Genomic DNA, 14,559 nt, shown 5'->3' with positions numbered 1-14,559 from the left:
CTATTGAATGGCAGCACAGGCTCAAGGGGCTGAATGGCCTACTCCTGCATTGTCTGTGTTTCCATGAAAGGCCTGACTCTAATTTAAAGCTAATGTCCTTCTTGTGCTTGATTTGCCCCTCAGGGGACAAAGCTTCCCAGTATCCTTTTTACATTACAAACACATCAATGAGGTGACCATCTTCTACCAGGAAGAACTTCAGCTTATAATTTAGTGTGTCACCTAGGAGAGTCTGAAGTGTCCAGGAATTGTACAGGTACCTGACACAAATTTCCAAACATTTGGAAATGTACTTGGGATCTGATTTGGAGATGCCAGTGTTGGACTGGGATGTACAAAGTTAAAAATCACACAAAACCAGGTTATAGTCCAACAGGTTTATTTGGAAGCACTAGCTTTCGGAGCGACGCTCCTTCATCAGGTGGTTGTCCTGATGAAGGAGCAGCGCTCCGAAAGTTAGTGCTTCCAAATAAACCTGTTGGACTATAACCTGGTGTTGTGTGATTTTTAACTTTGTACTTGGGATCTAATTGACTGAAGAGTAAAAATCCGCACCCTCTCGTATAAACTTTTATGATGTAGTTGCAATACCTTATTGAGGCACAAGAAGACACAGAGCTCCAGGTAGATGGACTGTAAGGTACCTGCCATTATGAAAGGCCTTTCCAACATAGGGTCAGGACCCCAAATGGCAAGATCAGAAGCACTGTCAAACTCTCAGCGATAACTGCTGCACTCCTTCTCGAACAGGCCCCCACTTTCACAGCTCCCATTCACTCTAAAGTCGCACTCATATATTGTGGTAATGTTTCTGAAAGGATTAATGTTGGAGACTGCATTAGGCTCCACCCAGTCTGATGATGTCTTATAATCTTGAGCGGGAAAATGAAGAGTCTAAATTGAGATCCCGATGGGGTCAGATTTGTCACCCCCTTACTCCTTATGGTCTTAGTAATTATATCAAAATAGCTGGTGCAAGTTGTACTTATTGCACTATCATGCGATAAACTACACCTTGAAGGTGTGCTAAGTGCCTCTTCTTGTTAAGACCCCTTAGTGTTTGTTTCTGTGTTAACGGAATAGATCCAGTATAGATTGGAAGGTTAGGGGGATGTTGAACCTAATTAATGTTTTGTTTAAAGGAATTAGAAGGAAGATTGTTGGCACCACTCTCCCCTGGCTATCAGCTGGGGGAACATGTAACATCACTAGCCTCAATCCTCAAGCCTCAAAAAGGGAAGGACATTTGTGAGGTTAATTCCACACCTCTCTTTAATTGGGCCTAATGCTGTTTTAAAAGTCTTCAAAGTCTTTCCTTTTGTTGGCACCTTCCATGTCCTCACCAAAGTGCTTCACAGCCAATGAAGAACTTTGCTGGATTGTAGCATTGTAACCAATTTGTGCACAGCAAGATCCCACAAACAAAAACAGTCAGATCATCTGTTTCTTAATAATGTCGCTTAATGGACAAACACTGGCCAGTACATCAGCGAGAGCTCAATTCTTCTTTGAAGCTGTGGCCATGGGATCTTGTACATTCACTTAAGGGAGAAGATGTCCCTTCCATTTAATGCTTCATCTGACAGCTAGCTCCTCTCAGTGTTGGCACCTGTGTGCATCAGCTGTATTCATTACTCTGACCTTTGGAGTGCTGTTTTAACCCATAACCTACTAACCTATAGGACAAGGGATTTATCTAATGAGCCCCAGCTATTGTAGTTAACATGGAGTTCATACATAGAGGCAAGGAAGATCAGTGCACTTTCAAAAGGAAAATCCAGGGCTCCTATTGCCAGTCTCTGCCATCAGACCTGGACAAGAGGAGGCTGCAAGTTATAGTGTCTTTAGTGCAAGAATGTTTCTCATCAAACTTCACAGGAGCATTGTAAAGAAATTCCGGACACCCAGCTACATGATATGATTGAGCAGAGGACCAAAATCTTGCTCGAAGAGGCAGATTTTGAGGATGATCTTAAAGGAAGGAAAGAGATAAATAGGCAGAGAAGATTAAACAGAGGATTTCGGCGGTTGGCAATGAGCAGTACAAGGCATGGTCTCCGATGATGGAATGATTGAAATCAAGGAGGCTTCAAAGGCCTGACATTAGGAAATTGCAGATCTCTTGGAGGACTCCAGGGGATGGGGTGAGATCTTGATCTGTCATGATCCGTGCGTTATACCAGTCTGCCCATACTCCTAATTCTGGATCAGTGGTGCTGGAAGAACACAGCAATTCAGGCAGCATCCAACGAGCAGCGAAATCGACGTTTCGGGCAAAAGCCCTTCCTGATGCCCGAAACGTCGATTTCGCTGCTCGTTGGATGCTGCCTGAATTGCTGTGCTCTTCCAGCACCACTGATCCAGAATCTGGTTTCCAGCATCTGCAGTTATTGTTTTTACCTTGCCCATACTCCTAAGGCTGCCATGTATACGTGATACTCGGAGAGGGTATTTCTATCAACAGCTGGAATGCTGACTCAGCAGAAGTCAACAATGAAGTGTGGGTCGGGCACCGATGTGGAGAAACAGCTGCCTACAGGGAACAGACCCCAAACACAGTTCCAGAAAATAGTGATGCCTTCCCTGAATGTGCTGCCCAAAGCCAAATATTTCCCTGAGTTCTGTACAACTCAGTTGTAGCTTTATCTCAGTGATGAGGGAAACAGGGACCAGCGGCAACCTATGCCTTTTTTACTTACTCATGGGAAATTGACATCACTTGAAAGGTCAACGTTTGTTGGCCAACTCTAAATATCCCCTTGAATTCCTGCTGTCGGATGGATGTTGTGAAACTTGAAAGGGTTCAGAAAATATTCACAAGGATGTTGCCAGGGTTGGAAGGTTTGAGCTACAGGGAGAGGCAAAATAGGATGGGGCTATTCTCCCTGGGGCTTCGGAGGCTGAGGGGTGACCTCATAGAGGTTTATAAAATCATGAGGGACATGGATAGCATAAATAGACAAGGTCTTTTTCCCAGAGTAGAGGAGTCCAAAACTCGGGGTTTAAGGTGGAAGGGGAAATATTTGAAAGGAACCTAACAGGCAACTTTTTCACACAGAGGGTGGTACGTGTATGGAATGAGCTGCCAGAGGAAGTGGTGGAGGCTGGTACAATTACAACATTTAAAAGGCATCTGGATGGGTATATGAATAGGAAAGGTTTAGATGGATATGGGCCAAATGCTGGCAAATGGGACTAGATTCATTTAGGATATCTCATCAATGTGAACAAGTTGGACTGAAGGGTCTGTTTCCATGCTGTACACCTCAATGACTCTAAGTGAGCAGCTTGCAAAGGTCATTTCAGAGGGCAGTTAAGAGTCAGTTGGGTCACTGTGGGTCTGGAGTCACGTGTGGGCCAGATCAAGTAAGAACAGTAGAGTACCTTCCCTAAAGATCATTAGTGAGCCAGATAGAATTGAAGAACCATCGGGTATTTTTATGATTATAACTAATAAAGCTGATAGTTTAAATCAGATTTATTATCATTCACACGGAATCTGAGTGTTGCTGGCTGGATATTGTCTCGGCACATCCTTCGTTGTCCCCTGAGAGGGTAGTAGCAAGCTGCCTTCTTCAGTTGCTGCAGTCCATTTGGTCTGGGTACACCTCCAATGTTGTTACGGAGGGAAGTGCAGGATTCTGACACAGCAACTAGGCAAGGGTTACAGACTTAGGATGAGGGGTGGCAGATTTAAAACAGAGGTGAGGAGGAATTACATCATTGAAAGGATTATGAGTCTGTGCAATTCACTAATCCAGAGTGTGGTGGATGCCTGGACATTGAGTAAATTTAAGGATGAGACAGACAGGGAATGGGTTAAAACGTTATGGAGAGCGGGCAGGAGTGTAGAGCTGAGAGTGAGATGAGATCAGCCAAGATTTGTATCAAATGGTGGAACAGGATTGAGGGGCTGAATGACCTACCCATGCTCCTATTCTTAGGACACTGAAGGAACAGCGAAATATTTCCCAATGAGGGTGATGAGTGGCTCGGAGAGGAACTTGCAGGTGATGCTGTTCCCATTTGACTGAAGCCCTTGTCCTTCCAGTTAGTAGAGGTTGTAGGTTTGGAAGGTCCTGTTGAAGGAGCTTTGGTGAGTTGCTGCAGTGCGTCTTGTAGACGGTATGCTAATATGGTACATCATTTGCATTTAAATTTCTAACAACCGACAAGGTTTGGAACGCATTGTGCCGAATTACTAGTCCCATGTGCAGTTCCTTATCTGAGGAAAGATGGTTTAGGGTTAAGATTAGAGTTAGGGTCAGGGTTAGGGTCAGAGTCAGGATTAGGGCCAGGGTCATGGTCAAGATTAGGGTCATGGTTAGGTTTAGGATCAGGATCAGGGTCAGGGTCAGGATTAGGGTCAGGTCAGGATCAGTGTTGAGGTAGGTTAAGCATCAGGGTCAGGGTTAGGGTCAGGGTTAGGGATAGGGTAAGGGTCAGGGTTAAGGTTAGGGTTACGGTCAAGATTAGGAAGCTATGGAGCGATTGCAATGAAGGTTTACCAGATTGATTCCAGGGATGGCAGGACTGACTTATGAAGCGCGGCTGGATCGTTTCAGACTAAATTCACTGGAGTTTAGAAGAATAAGAAGGGATTTCATGGAGACCTATAAAACCCTAACAGGACAAGACATGAAGGATGCCCCCAATGGTGGTGTAGTGAAGAACCAGGGGCCACACTCTAAGGATACAGGGTAAGCCATTTAGGACTGAGATGAGGAGAAATTTCTTCATTCAGAGGCTGGTTGGACTTCTCTGTCACAGAAGATGAGGCCAAAACATTGAATGTTTTCAAGAAGAAATTAGATGTTTTCTTAGGGCTAAAGGGATCATTAGATAAGGGGAGAAAGCGGGAACTGGGGACCAAGTTGGATGATCAGCCATGATCATATTGAATGGTGAAGCAGGTATGAAGGGCCGAATGACCTACTCCTGCTCATATTTTTTATGTGTCAGAGCCATTACTATTTCACTTCCTTTCCATGGTATGACGTGTAGTGTCTCACATGTAGTCAAATTACTCTAAGGCTCTCTGAGCTTTGAAATAGAATCCAAGGCAGTACGCAAGAGCAAAGATTTCACCCGGTGTTAGTTTAGTGCCCTTCCAACTCTGAGGTTGGGTAGTTTCTAGTCCCACTCCGGGCGTGTGCTCCTGTAAGATGCAGGGAGTGCTGCATTGTCAGCGATGCCATGTTTCAGATGAGGTATTAAACAGAATGCCCTACCTGCTCTCTCTGGTGGATGTAAAAGAATTTCCAGCATTTCACCGAAGAGCTCTAACCAGTATCATTATCTGTCCCTCAACCAACATCACAATAGTTGGATTATCTAGTCCTTGACATATTACTGATTGTGTGACCACACTTGCTGTGTGAAAGCTCTGCTTACAACACCAGATGGTATTCTCCACAATGTACACTGGAACACCTATTTCCCAGTGGATGTTATCTTCCTCAAAAGGCACATTTTGCAAAGCATTGCAATGTCTATAAAGTGCTATGGAATGTCCAAGGTCCTGATAGGAGGATGTTGCCAGGTATGGAAAGTTTGAGTTAGAAAGAAAGACTGGAGAGGCTGGGATGTTTTTTCACTGGAACGTAGGAGGCTGAGAGGTGATCTGATAGAAGTTTATAAAATAATGAGAGGTATAGATAGAGTTAATGGTAATGGAAATCCCCCACCCTCTTTTCTCGAGGGTGGGGGATTTCAAAACTAGCGGGCACATTTTTAAGGTAAGGGGAGAGAGATTTTAAAAAGACATGAGGGGCAAAATGTTTTGCACAGAGAGTAGTTAGTGTGTGGAATGAACTCACTGAGGAAGTGGTAAACGCAGGCACAATTACAACCTTTGAAAAAAAATGCGGATACGTTCATGAATAGGAAAGGTTTGGAGGGATATGGGCCAGGAGCAGGCAGGTGGGACTAGTTTAGTTTGGAATTATGTTCGGCATGGACTGGTTGGACTGAAGGGTCTGTTTCTGTGCTATACGACTCTGACTCTATGTCTTTCCTTATATTTCACCAGTGTGTCTGGTTTAGCGTAACAGATATCATCACAGTTGAAATGTGGAATGTTAAACAGACAGCATGCAAACTCCCACTCGTCATCTCATTCAGCTTTCTGAGTACTGACCAAGTCTACACTCCAAGGGGACCAGGCAAGCACTAGTCTTTCTGCAGAAACTAACTCAAGCAGCCGCAACGTGATGCTGCCTGCAAGTGGGATTTAGCAGAGAAAGTGCTGCCTGATTTAATGAGCTGAGAGATCACAATGAAAAGCCCAGAGCGCGTGAAGTGCCTGCGTCAGCAGATCTATATACTGCAGTAAAATTCCATCGGCTCTGAACTGCTGTACATCTGTGAGGAGCCGTCACACAGTAGAATGCCTAAACACCTCATCGTATTCTAGACTGATGACCTGCTTCCCTGATGTAACCTCTCTGATTCAATGTGAGAGCAGTTCTCCTTCATCATATACCATAAACAGTGGATGTTACATTCCACTGTATACACAGGAACCACTACTGTTCTCAGCTGCTATTTCCAGCATTGTACATAGGGACAGCTGTTCCATTGTACATACAGCAATTGCTCTTCTCCAGAATACACATGTAGATTGCTATTGTCTGCAGTATGAGGGGGGATTTAAAAGGGACCTAAGGGGCAACTTTTTCACACAGAGGGTGGTGCGTGTATGGAATGAGCTGCCAGAGGAAGTGGTGAAGGCTGGTACAATTACAACATTTAAAAGGCATCTGGATGGGTATATGAATAGGAAGGGTTTAGAGGGATATGACCAGGTGCTGGCAAATGGAACTAGATTTATTCAGGACATCTTGTCAGTATGGACAAGTTGGACCGAAGGGTCTGCTTCTGTGTTGAATGCCCAGGAATTGCTATTCTCCAAATATACACAGGCACTGCTATCCTCTGTAATATACAGTGACTGAAATTCTCCACAGTTAGAGGAAGGATATTATTAAACTGGAGAAGGTTCAGAAGAGATTTACCAGGATGTTGCTGGGTCTATAAGGTTTGAGTTATAGAGAAAGGCTGGATACGTTGGGACATTTCTTCACTGGAGCTTAGGAGTTGGAGAGGTGACCTTATCAGAATTTGTAAATTAATGAGAGGTATAGATGGGGACTTATACAATTAATGGTATGGCCTTGGGTAGAGTTGTAAACAGAAGGAACAAGGGGTTTAGGTACATCATTCTTTGCAGTTTGCATCACATACAGATAGGGTGGTAAAAAAGGGCTTTAGCACGCTTGCCTTCATTGCTCAGTTGAGTATAGGAGTTGGGACGCCATGTTGAGGTTGTACAGGACATTGGTGAGGCCTCTTCCGGAGAACTGTGTCCACTTCGGGTCACCCAGTTGTAGAGATAATATTTTTAAGCTGGAGAGGTTTCAGAAGAGATTTACCAGGATGTTGCTGGGTATGGAAGGCTGAAATTATAAAGAAAGGCTGGATAGACTGGGACATTTTTCACTGGAGTTTTGGAGATCGAGAGGGCGACCTTATGGAAGTTAATAAATTGATGAGGGGCATAGATAGAGTTAATGATAGTTGTCTTTTCCCTAGGATGGAGAATTTTAAGGCTCGTGGGCACATTTTTAAGGTGAGAGAAAAGAGGTTTAAAAAAGACAAGGGGGTGATTTTTTTTACCCAAAGGGTGGTATGATCTTATTGAGGAAGTGGTGGATATGGGTACAATTACAACATTTAAAAGACATTTGGATAAGTACATGAATAGGAAAGGTTTGGAGGGATATGGGCCATGAATAGGCTGGTGGGACTAGTTTAGTTTGGAATTATGTTCGGCATGGACTGGTTGGACCAAACAGTCTGTTTCCGTGCTGTGTGACTCTATGACTGCTATTCTCCATACAGGCAGTATTAACCTCTATAATACGCACAACGCACATAATTCTCCACATAATGCACAGTCATGGCTATTTTCCACAATGTATACAAGGATTGCAATTCTCCAAAAGGTCCTACATGTACTGCTATTCTCCATCATATACACGTGACCTGCTACTCACCCAGTACACACAGGCTCTTTTCCACAGTGTGCTATTCCACAGAATGTACACAGGGACTTCTATTCTCTACCACATATATAGAGACTGCTCTTGTCTGCAATATACAAAGCACATGAGAAACAGGGGCAGAAGAAGATTATTCACCCTTCATCTGTCCACCATTCAACAAGATCATGGCTGATCCTCATAGCCCTCAACTCCCCAATATTTCAACAACTACCTCCTTCTTCTTTAAATAGTTTCAGTGATCTAGCGTCCACAACTCTCTGAGGTAGAGAATTCTACACATTCACTCTCTCCTTGGAGAAAAAATTCCTTTGCTTTTCAGTTTGAAATGCGTGTCTCCCTATTCTGTAAGAATGCCCCCTAGTCCAAAGCCCCCCATTAGTGGAAATATCTTTGTGGGCCGGCACAGCACCTGGGGCAGCACAGTGGCTCAGTGGTTAGCACTGCTGCCTCACAACACCAGGGACCCGGGTTCAATTCCAGCCTCGGGTGACTGTCTGTGTGGAGTTTGCACATTCTCCCCATGTCTGCGTGAGTTTCCTCCCACAGTCTAAAGGTACGCAGGTCAAGTAGATTGACCATGTGCCCAGGGTTGTGTAGGTTAGGTGGATTAGCCAAGGGGAATGCAAGGTTACAGGAATAGGGTTGGGTCTGGGTGGGATGTTCTGCAGAGTGTTGGTGTGGACTTGATGGGCTGAATGGCCTGCTTCCACACTATAGGGATTCTATGACTCTGGCAAGCCCAGTTAGCATCTTGTTTCAATAAGATCACCCTCCATTCTTATAAACTTTAATGAATAAAGGCCTAACCTGTCTAATTGCTCTCATTAAGGAAACCACATCTGAAGAAGGAGCTTTGTGAATCTCTTTTGAGCTGAGTCCAATGTATGTTATCCTTTTTTAAATGCAGGGACCAACAACCTGTATAGTTTCAACATGACTTGTTAATGTTTAAACTCCAAGCAAAATTCCACTTGCCTTCATAAATACATACCCAGGGACTGCTATTTCCTGCAACATACACAGGGTTTGCTATTCACCACCGTATACCTAAGGATCTTAACTTTGCCCCTCACCTGAAGTGTGGTGGCCATCACCACCAATCGTCTCTCTCCATCGGCAGAACATCTTACAGAGCTATTATGACTTGACATTTACACAAGGACTGCTATGCTCCACCATATACAAGGAGGCTGCCAGTTTCCACTCTACACATTCACTGCTGTTCTTCGTAATATACACATAGTCTGCTGCTCTCCGCTGTATACACAGAGACTGCTATTTCCTACAAGATACAAGAGCACTACTGGTTTCCATAATGTACATAGGGACTATTATTTTCCACAGTGCACACAGTGAAATTCTCCACAGTATACCACAAGTGCAGCTATTCTCCATGATATACACAGGGACTGCGTTCTCCTCAAAATGCACTGGATCTACTATCCTTCAGAATATACTTTCTACACAGCAACTGCTATTCTCAACAAATTAGACTGCTCTTCTCTATAATATACAGAGGGATCATTATTTTCCACTGACTGCTATTTAGCATATGATAGATAGATATCGCTATTGTCCAGAATATTCACAAGGACTGCTTTTTACAACAATACAAACAGACTGTAATTCTGCATGGTATACACAAGGACTACTCGTTTTCACAATATATACAGGGACTGCTATTCCGTGTAATACACACAAGGACTAAGGCTTTCCACAATAGACAGGACAGCATTTTCTCTGCAATATATATGCTATTCTTGACAGTACATTACAGGTACTGTTATTTTCCGCAATATATAGAAGACATTTTATTCTTTGGAATATGGACAAGTTGGACCAAAGGGTCTGTTTCCGTGCTGTACATAGCTATGACTCTATACCCTGTAACATACACATGGACTAAGTTTCTCAACAATAGACACAGACATTGTTATTCTGTGTGAAATACACAGAGAGTGTTTCTGTCCACAATGTGCAAGGTAAGTTTGATTCGCCACAAATAGACATGAACTGCTATTCTCGGTAATATAAACAATGGATGTATACTCTCCCCAGTATACAGAAGGATTGCTATAATATACACAAGAGCTGTTACTTCCTTAGAGTGTGAAATCTTTGTTAACAGACAATTCCAAAATAAAACACATGAGTCAAAGAATTTAACTAGTAAAGTATACAGGAGGGAAACACTGATATAATAGTATGAAAATTAAGCATATTCAACCCCTCAAGCTTTCTCTGCCATTCTATAAGATTGTGGCTGATTTGATCACTGCAAGTTCTCACTGATCCCTGACAACCTTTCACCCCACCCTCCCCACCTCCCCCCTCCCATTCCCCACTACTTATCAAAAATCTCACTGCTCTGCCTTAAAAATAACCACATTTGGAGTAAGAGGGTTTCAAAGACTCGTGAAAGAAAATTTCTCCTCATCTGTCTTAAATGGGCAATGTCTTATTTTTAAATGATGGCTCCGAGTTCTAGACTCTCCCACAAGAGGAAACATCCTCTCCCCACCTATTCTGTCAAGCCCTCCCTGTTCTTGTCTCAATTACGTTGCCTCTTGTTCTTTTAAACTCAAGCACACCAACAATGGTGGTTCCTGATGGAAGGGCTCTTGCCTGAAATGTCGATTCTCCTGCTCCTCAGATACCTGACCGCCTGTGCTTTACCAGCACCACGATCTCCACACTAACAATGAACCGGACTAACCAATCCACATAAAACAAACTGCCCTTTCTAGGTATTAGTCCAAGAAACCTTCTCTGAACTGCCTACAAGACATTCATTTCCTTCCTAATAACAATGTAAACATCTCTAATTTTAAATAATGCTGATGTTGCTTTGTGCATTTTCTGTGCAGTGTAACCTGAATGCAACACTCTGTCTAAGCACCCTATGACCTGAATGTTTTTGTTTGCTATGATCTGTTTGTACTGCTCGCAAAACAAAACTTTTCACTGCACTTAGGTACATGTGACAACAATAAATTAAATCAAATCAAATCAAATTAAATAAGGAGACTAATACTATACATTATACTCCAGATGTAGTATCACCAACGCCCTGAATAAATAAAACACAACCTTCCTCCACTTATATTCAATTGCGTTTGAGATAAATGAGAGCTTTCGATTTAAGAACTTTACTTAATTACTTGTTGTACCTTTTGCAATTCATCTATGAGGGCACCAAGATGTCTCTGCATCTCTGAGCTCTGCAATTTCTGATTATTTCAGTCATATGCTGCTCAATTATTCTTCCTGTCAAAATTAGCAATTTTACATTTTCCCACGTATTACTCCATTTACAGATATTTGCCCACCCACCTAATCTATTTATATCTCATTATAGAATCCTTACATTCTCTTCACAACTTACTTTCCTACATCTGTGTCATCAGCAAATGTAGTGACCATATCTTTGGCTCTTTCATTTGTGTTCATTGTTAATAGTTGAGGCCCCAGCACTGATCTACATGGTACACCAATCGTTACATTAGTCAACCAGAAGATTACCCTCTCATGCTTTCTTTCTGTTTCTAGTTAGCCAGCCAACCTTCTCTCCATGCCACTTTGCTGCTCCTTGAACTTTTACTTTCCGCAATAGCCTTTGAATAGGCACCTTATCAAATGCTCTTTGGAAATCTAAGTACATTACATCTACCAGTTCCCCTTTTATCTACACATGTTACTTATTCAAAAATACCTATAAATTGGTTAGACATGATATACATTTCACAAAACCGCGCTGGCTCTGCCTAGTTACCTTAAGCTAGTCTTAGGCCCTAATATGACATTTCTATTAAGAGTTTCTAACATCTTCCCTGTGACATATGTTAAGCCAACTGGCCCATAGTTTCCTGCTTTCTGCCTCCTTCCCCTTTTGAGTGAAGGAGGTATATTTGCCATCTTCCAATTTAATAGAACCTTCTTGAATGTAGGATGTCATAAAAACCCCATCTGGTTCACTAATGCTCTTCAGGGAAGGAAATCTGCCATCCTTACCTGGTCTGGTCTACATATGACTCCAGACTCACAACAATGTGGTTGACTCTTGGGCCCTCTGAAATCACTTCAAGGGCAATTAGAGATGTGCTGGTGTCCCGTGATGACTACATCCCATGAAAGAATGATTCAAAAACAGAGCAACCTGTACCAGATATCTCCTTTTATGGTTGATTCTAATATTAGGGGCCACAGAAGTAAAATTAGAGATTGTCCTTTTTGGACAGAGAAGACTTTTTTCTCTGAGACAGTGGAACTCAGGAATTTGGAAGACAGTGATCGGGGTCCAATTCAAGTATTTGAGGTGACTGTGGTCAGATTCCTGTTAGGGAGGTCATCAGGAATAGGTGGGAGCGGGGTACTCAAACATAAACAGATCAGACATGATCTTATTGAATGGCAGAGCTGATTCAAGGGGCTGAATGGCCTCTTCAGTTCCTATGTTATATGCTCGTATGTCTATTTAATTTGAACCACTTCGTCACAAACCTTCTGGGAAAAGTCAATAGAGAAAGTTTTTCACTAAATAGCATGGATCTGTGGTGTGGGGTGTGGTACAAGTGAGAACAAATTTAGAAAATTCAAGCAAAAGGTCAAGGAGTATTGTGATATGGATAATCATAGTGAGAATGGTGTGGGCTGGACAAAGTCAGAAGTCACAGGACACCAGGTTAAAGTCCAACAGGTTTATTTGAAATCACAAGCTTTTTGAGCACTGCTCCTTCATCAGGTGATGTGATTTCAAATAAACCTGTTGGACTATAATCTGGTGCTGTGTGACTTCTGAGACAGAGAATGGGACTAGGAAGGTAAGGAACATACAGACACAAGACTGCGACAACCAATAATCTTAAAGAAAATTGCAAGAACTCAGAATCAAAAGCTCTTTTAGACGTAAGACCATAAGAAATAGGAACGAAAGGAAGCCATTCGGCCCCTCAGTTCTACTCTATCGTTCAATAGGATCATGTTTAATCCAACATTCCCCACATCCACTTTCCTGCCCTTCCCCCATAATTCCTCAACTGATAAGGAATCTATTGATCTCAGCCTTAAATATACACAAGGATTCCGCCACACCACCCCCCGCCTCCCCCCAACACCACTCTTTTTATGTAGCAATTATAACAAGATAAATAAATAGATAGCATAATTATAAATAAATATGTTTGGCCTGATAGCTATTATAGAGACATGGTTGCAAGGTGACCAAAGCATGGTATGGATATTCAGGGGTACTTAACACTTTGAAAGGCAAAACAGAAAGGGAGAGAGGTTAGACAGGCAGGTTGGTAATTACTGAGACCACTATGATAGTGAGACATGATCTTGGTTCAGAGGGTCAAGCGGTTGAATCAGTTTCGGTAAAGATAAAAAATAGCAAAGGAAAGAATCACTGATTGGAGTGATTTGTAGGTCACATAATAGAAGCCACATGAAGGACAGAGGATACTTCAAGAAATAATGGGACCTGTAAGATGGTACTGGATAATTCTGGGTCATCACATAAATTAGACAAACTAAAGGGGCAAAGGTTGCCTCAACGACAAATTTATTGAATGTTTTAGGCCATTTTCTGAGAACGCTATGTTGTAGAAACAATTAGTAAATAGACTAAATTATATCTGATAGTGCAATGAGACAGGATTAATTAATGATTTCATTGTAAAGGATTCTCAAAGGAAGAATGATCATAACATGATAGTATTTCACTTTCAGTTCGAGCGTGAGAAATGTCAGTGTTACCCTCTCTCTCTTTCAAGTGGTTCTTCCAAGTGAGGAGGATAATTCTCATGCATTGCACTTGGGTACAGAGGGTTTTTTTTGGTGGGGACATTGCTACAGCTGTAACGGCTCACTAGAAGCTCTCTCACTCTTATCACCTTGTCATAGGTGAAATAATTCCGCAGAGGCCTGTAACCCTTCACCATGTCACCTTTACTTACATGTGCAGAGTCCTTGACACTGATCCAGTTCCCTCAGAGCCAGCTGTCAGAGTGAACAGAATGTCTGACACTCTTGTTTATATCTGTCAGCCAGGGCCCCCGATTGGACCAGATTAACAGCCCCAATAAGGGAACTCATATTCTACAAAGACCACATGGTCGACCTCATTACAATCACTACATCCCTTTCCCTCTGAGTGGGAGGATATAGGCCAGTACTTTCCTTTTTTGTAACTCCTCCTTGGGGTGTTTTAGCATTGGGTCAGGTTCCTCTGACTGTGCCTCTGACGTGGGCGGTGTGTAACATACAGGAGCTCCCTCTTCTGCCTGGAGCATCTCGGAAGAAATTCTTTCTGCTCTTCAGGTGGCAAAGGCATCAGGGCAGCAACATCCACTGTGTTCCTCTCCAATTCCGAGATATCTTCAATGCTTCATGGAGAGGGAGAACCCACAGGTTCCGCATCAGTCAGAAAAGCTGTCGAGGAGCCGGGTAGGATTTTTCCCTGCGTCGTTTATGAGTTTGCAGCTTTAATATG

General features: G+C 42.7%; 1 protein-coding gene across 4 annotated transcripts in view; it reads right to left on the bottom strand.

Moving 5' to 3' along the window:
- Positions 1-14,559, bottom strand: part of LOC122542133 (voltage-gated potassium channel KCNC1-like) — a 78,045-nt gene that overhangs the window by 41,397 nt on the left and 22,089 nt on the right. For 3 of the 4 annotated variants that reach the window (XM_087978242.1, XM_087978244.1, XM_087978245.1), the window contains exon 3: positions 7,434-7,457. The exons of the other annotated variant lie outside the window; for it this stretch is intronic. In XM_087978242.1, the coding sequence (XP_087834368.1) occupies positions 7,434-7,457 (24 nt within the window). The remainder of the gene's footprint in view (positions 1-7,433; positions 7,458-14,559) is intronic. 4 annotated transcript variants of the gene reach the window in all.

The sequence above is a fragment of the Chiloscyllium plagiosum genome, unplaced genomic scaffold (genome assembly GCF_037043375.1).
Source record: "Chiloscyllium plagiosum isolate Xiang-an unplaced genomic scaffold, Cpla_swu_hap1 HiC_scaffold_33, whole genome shotgun sequence".
Lineage (NCBI taxonomy): Eukaryota > Metazoa > Chordata > Chondrichthyes > Orectolobiformes > Hemiscylliidae > Chiloscyllium > Chiloscyllium plagiosum.
This window is presented reverse-complemented; position numbering and strand designations above follow the sequence as displayed.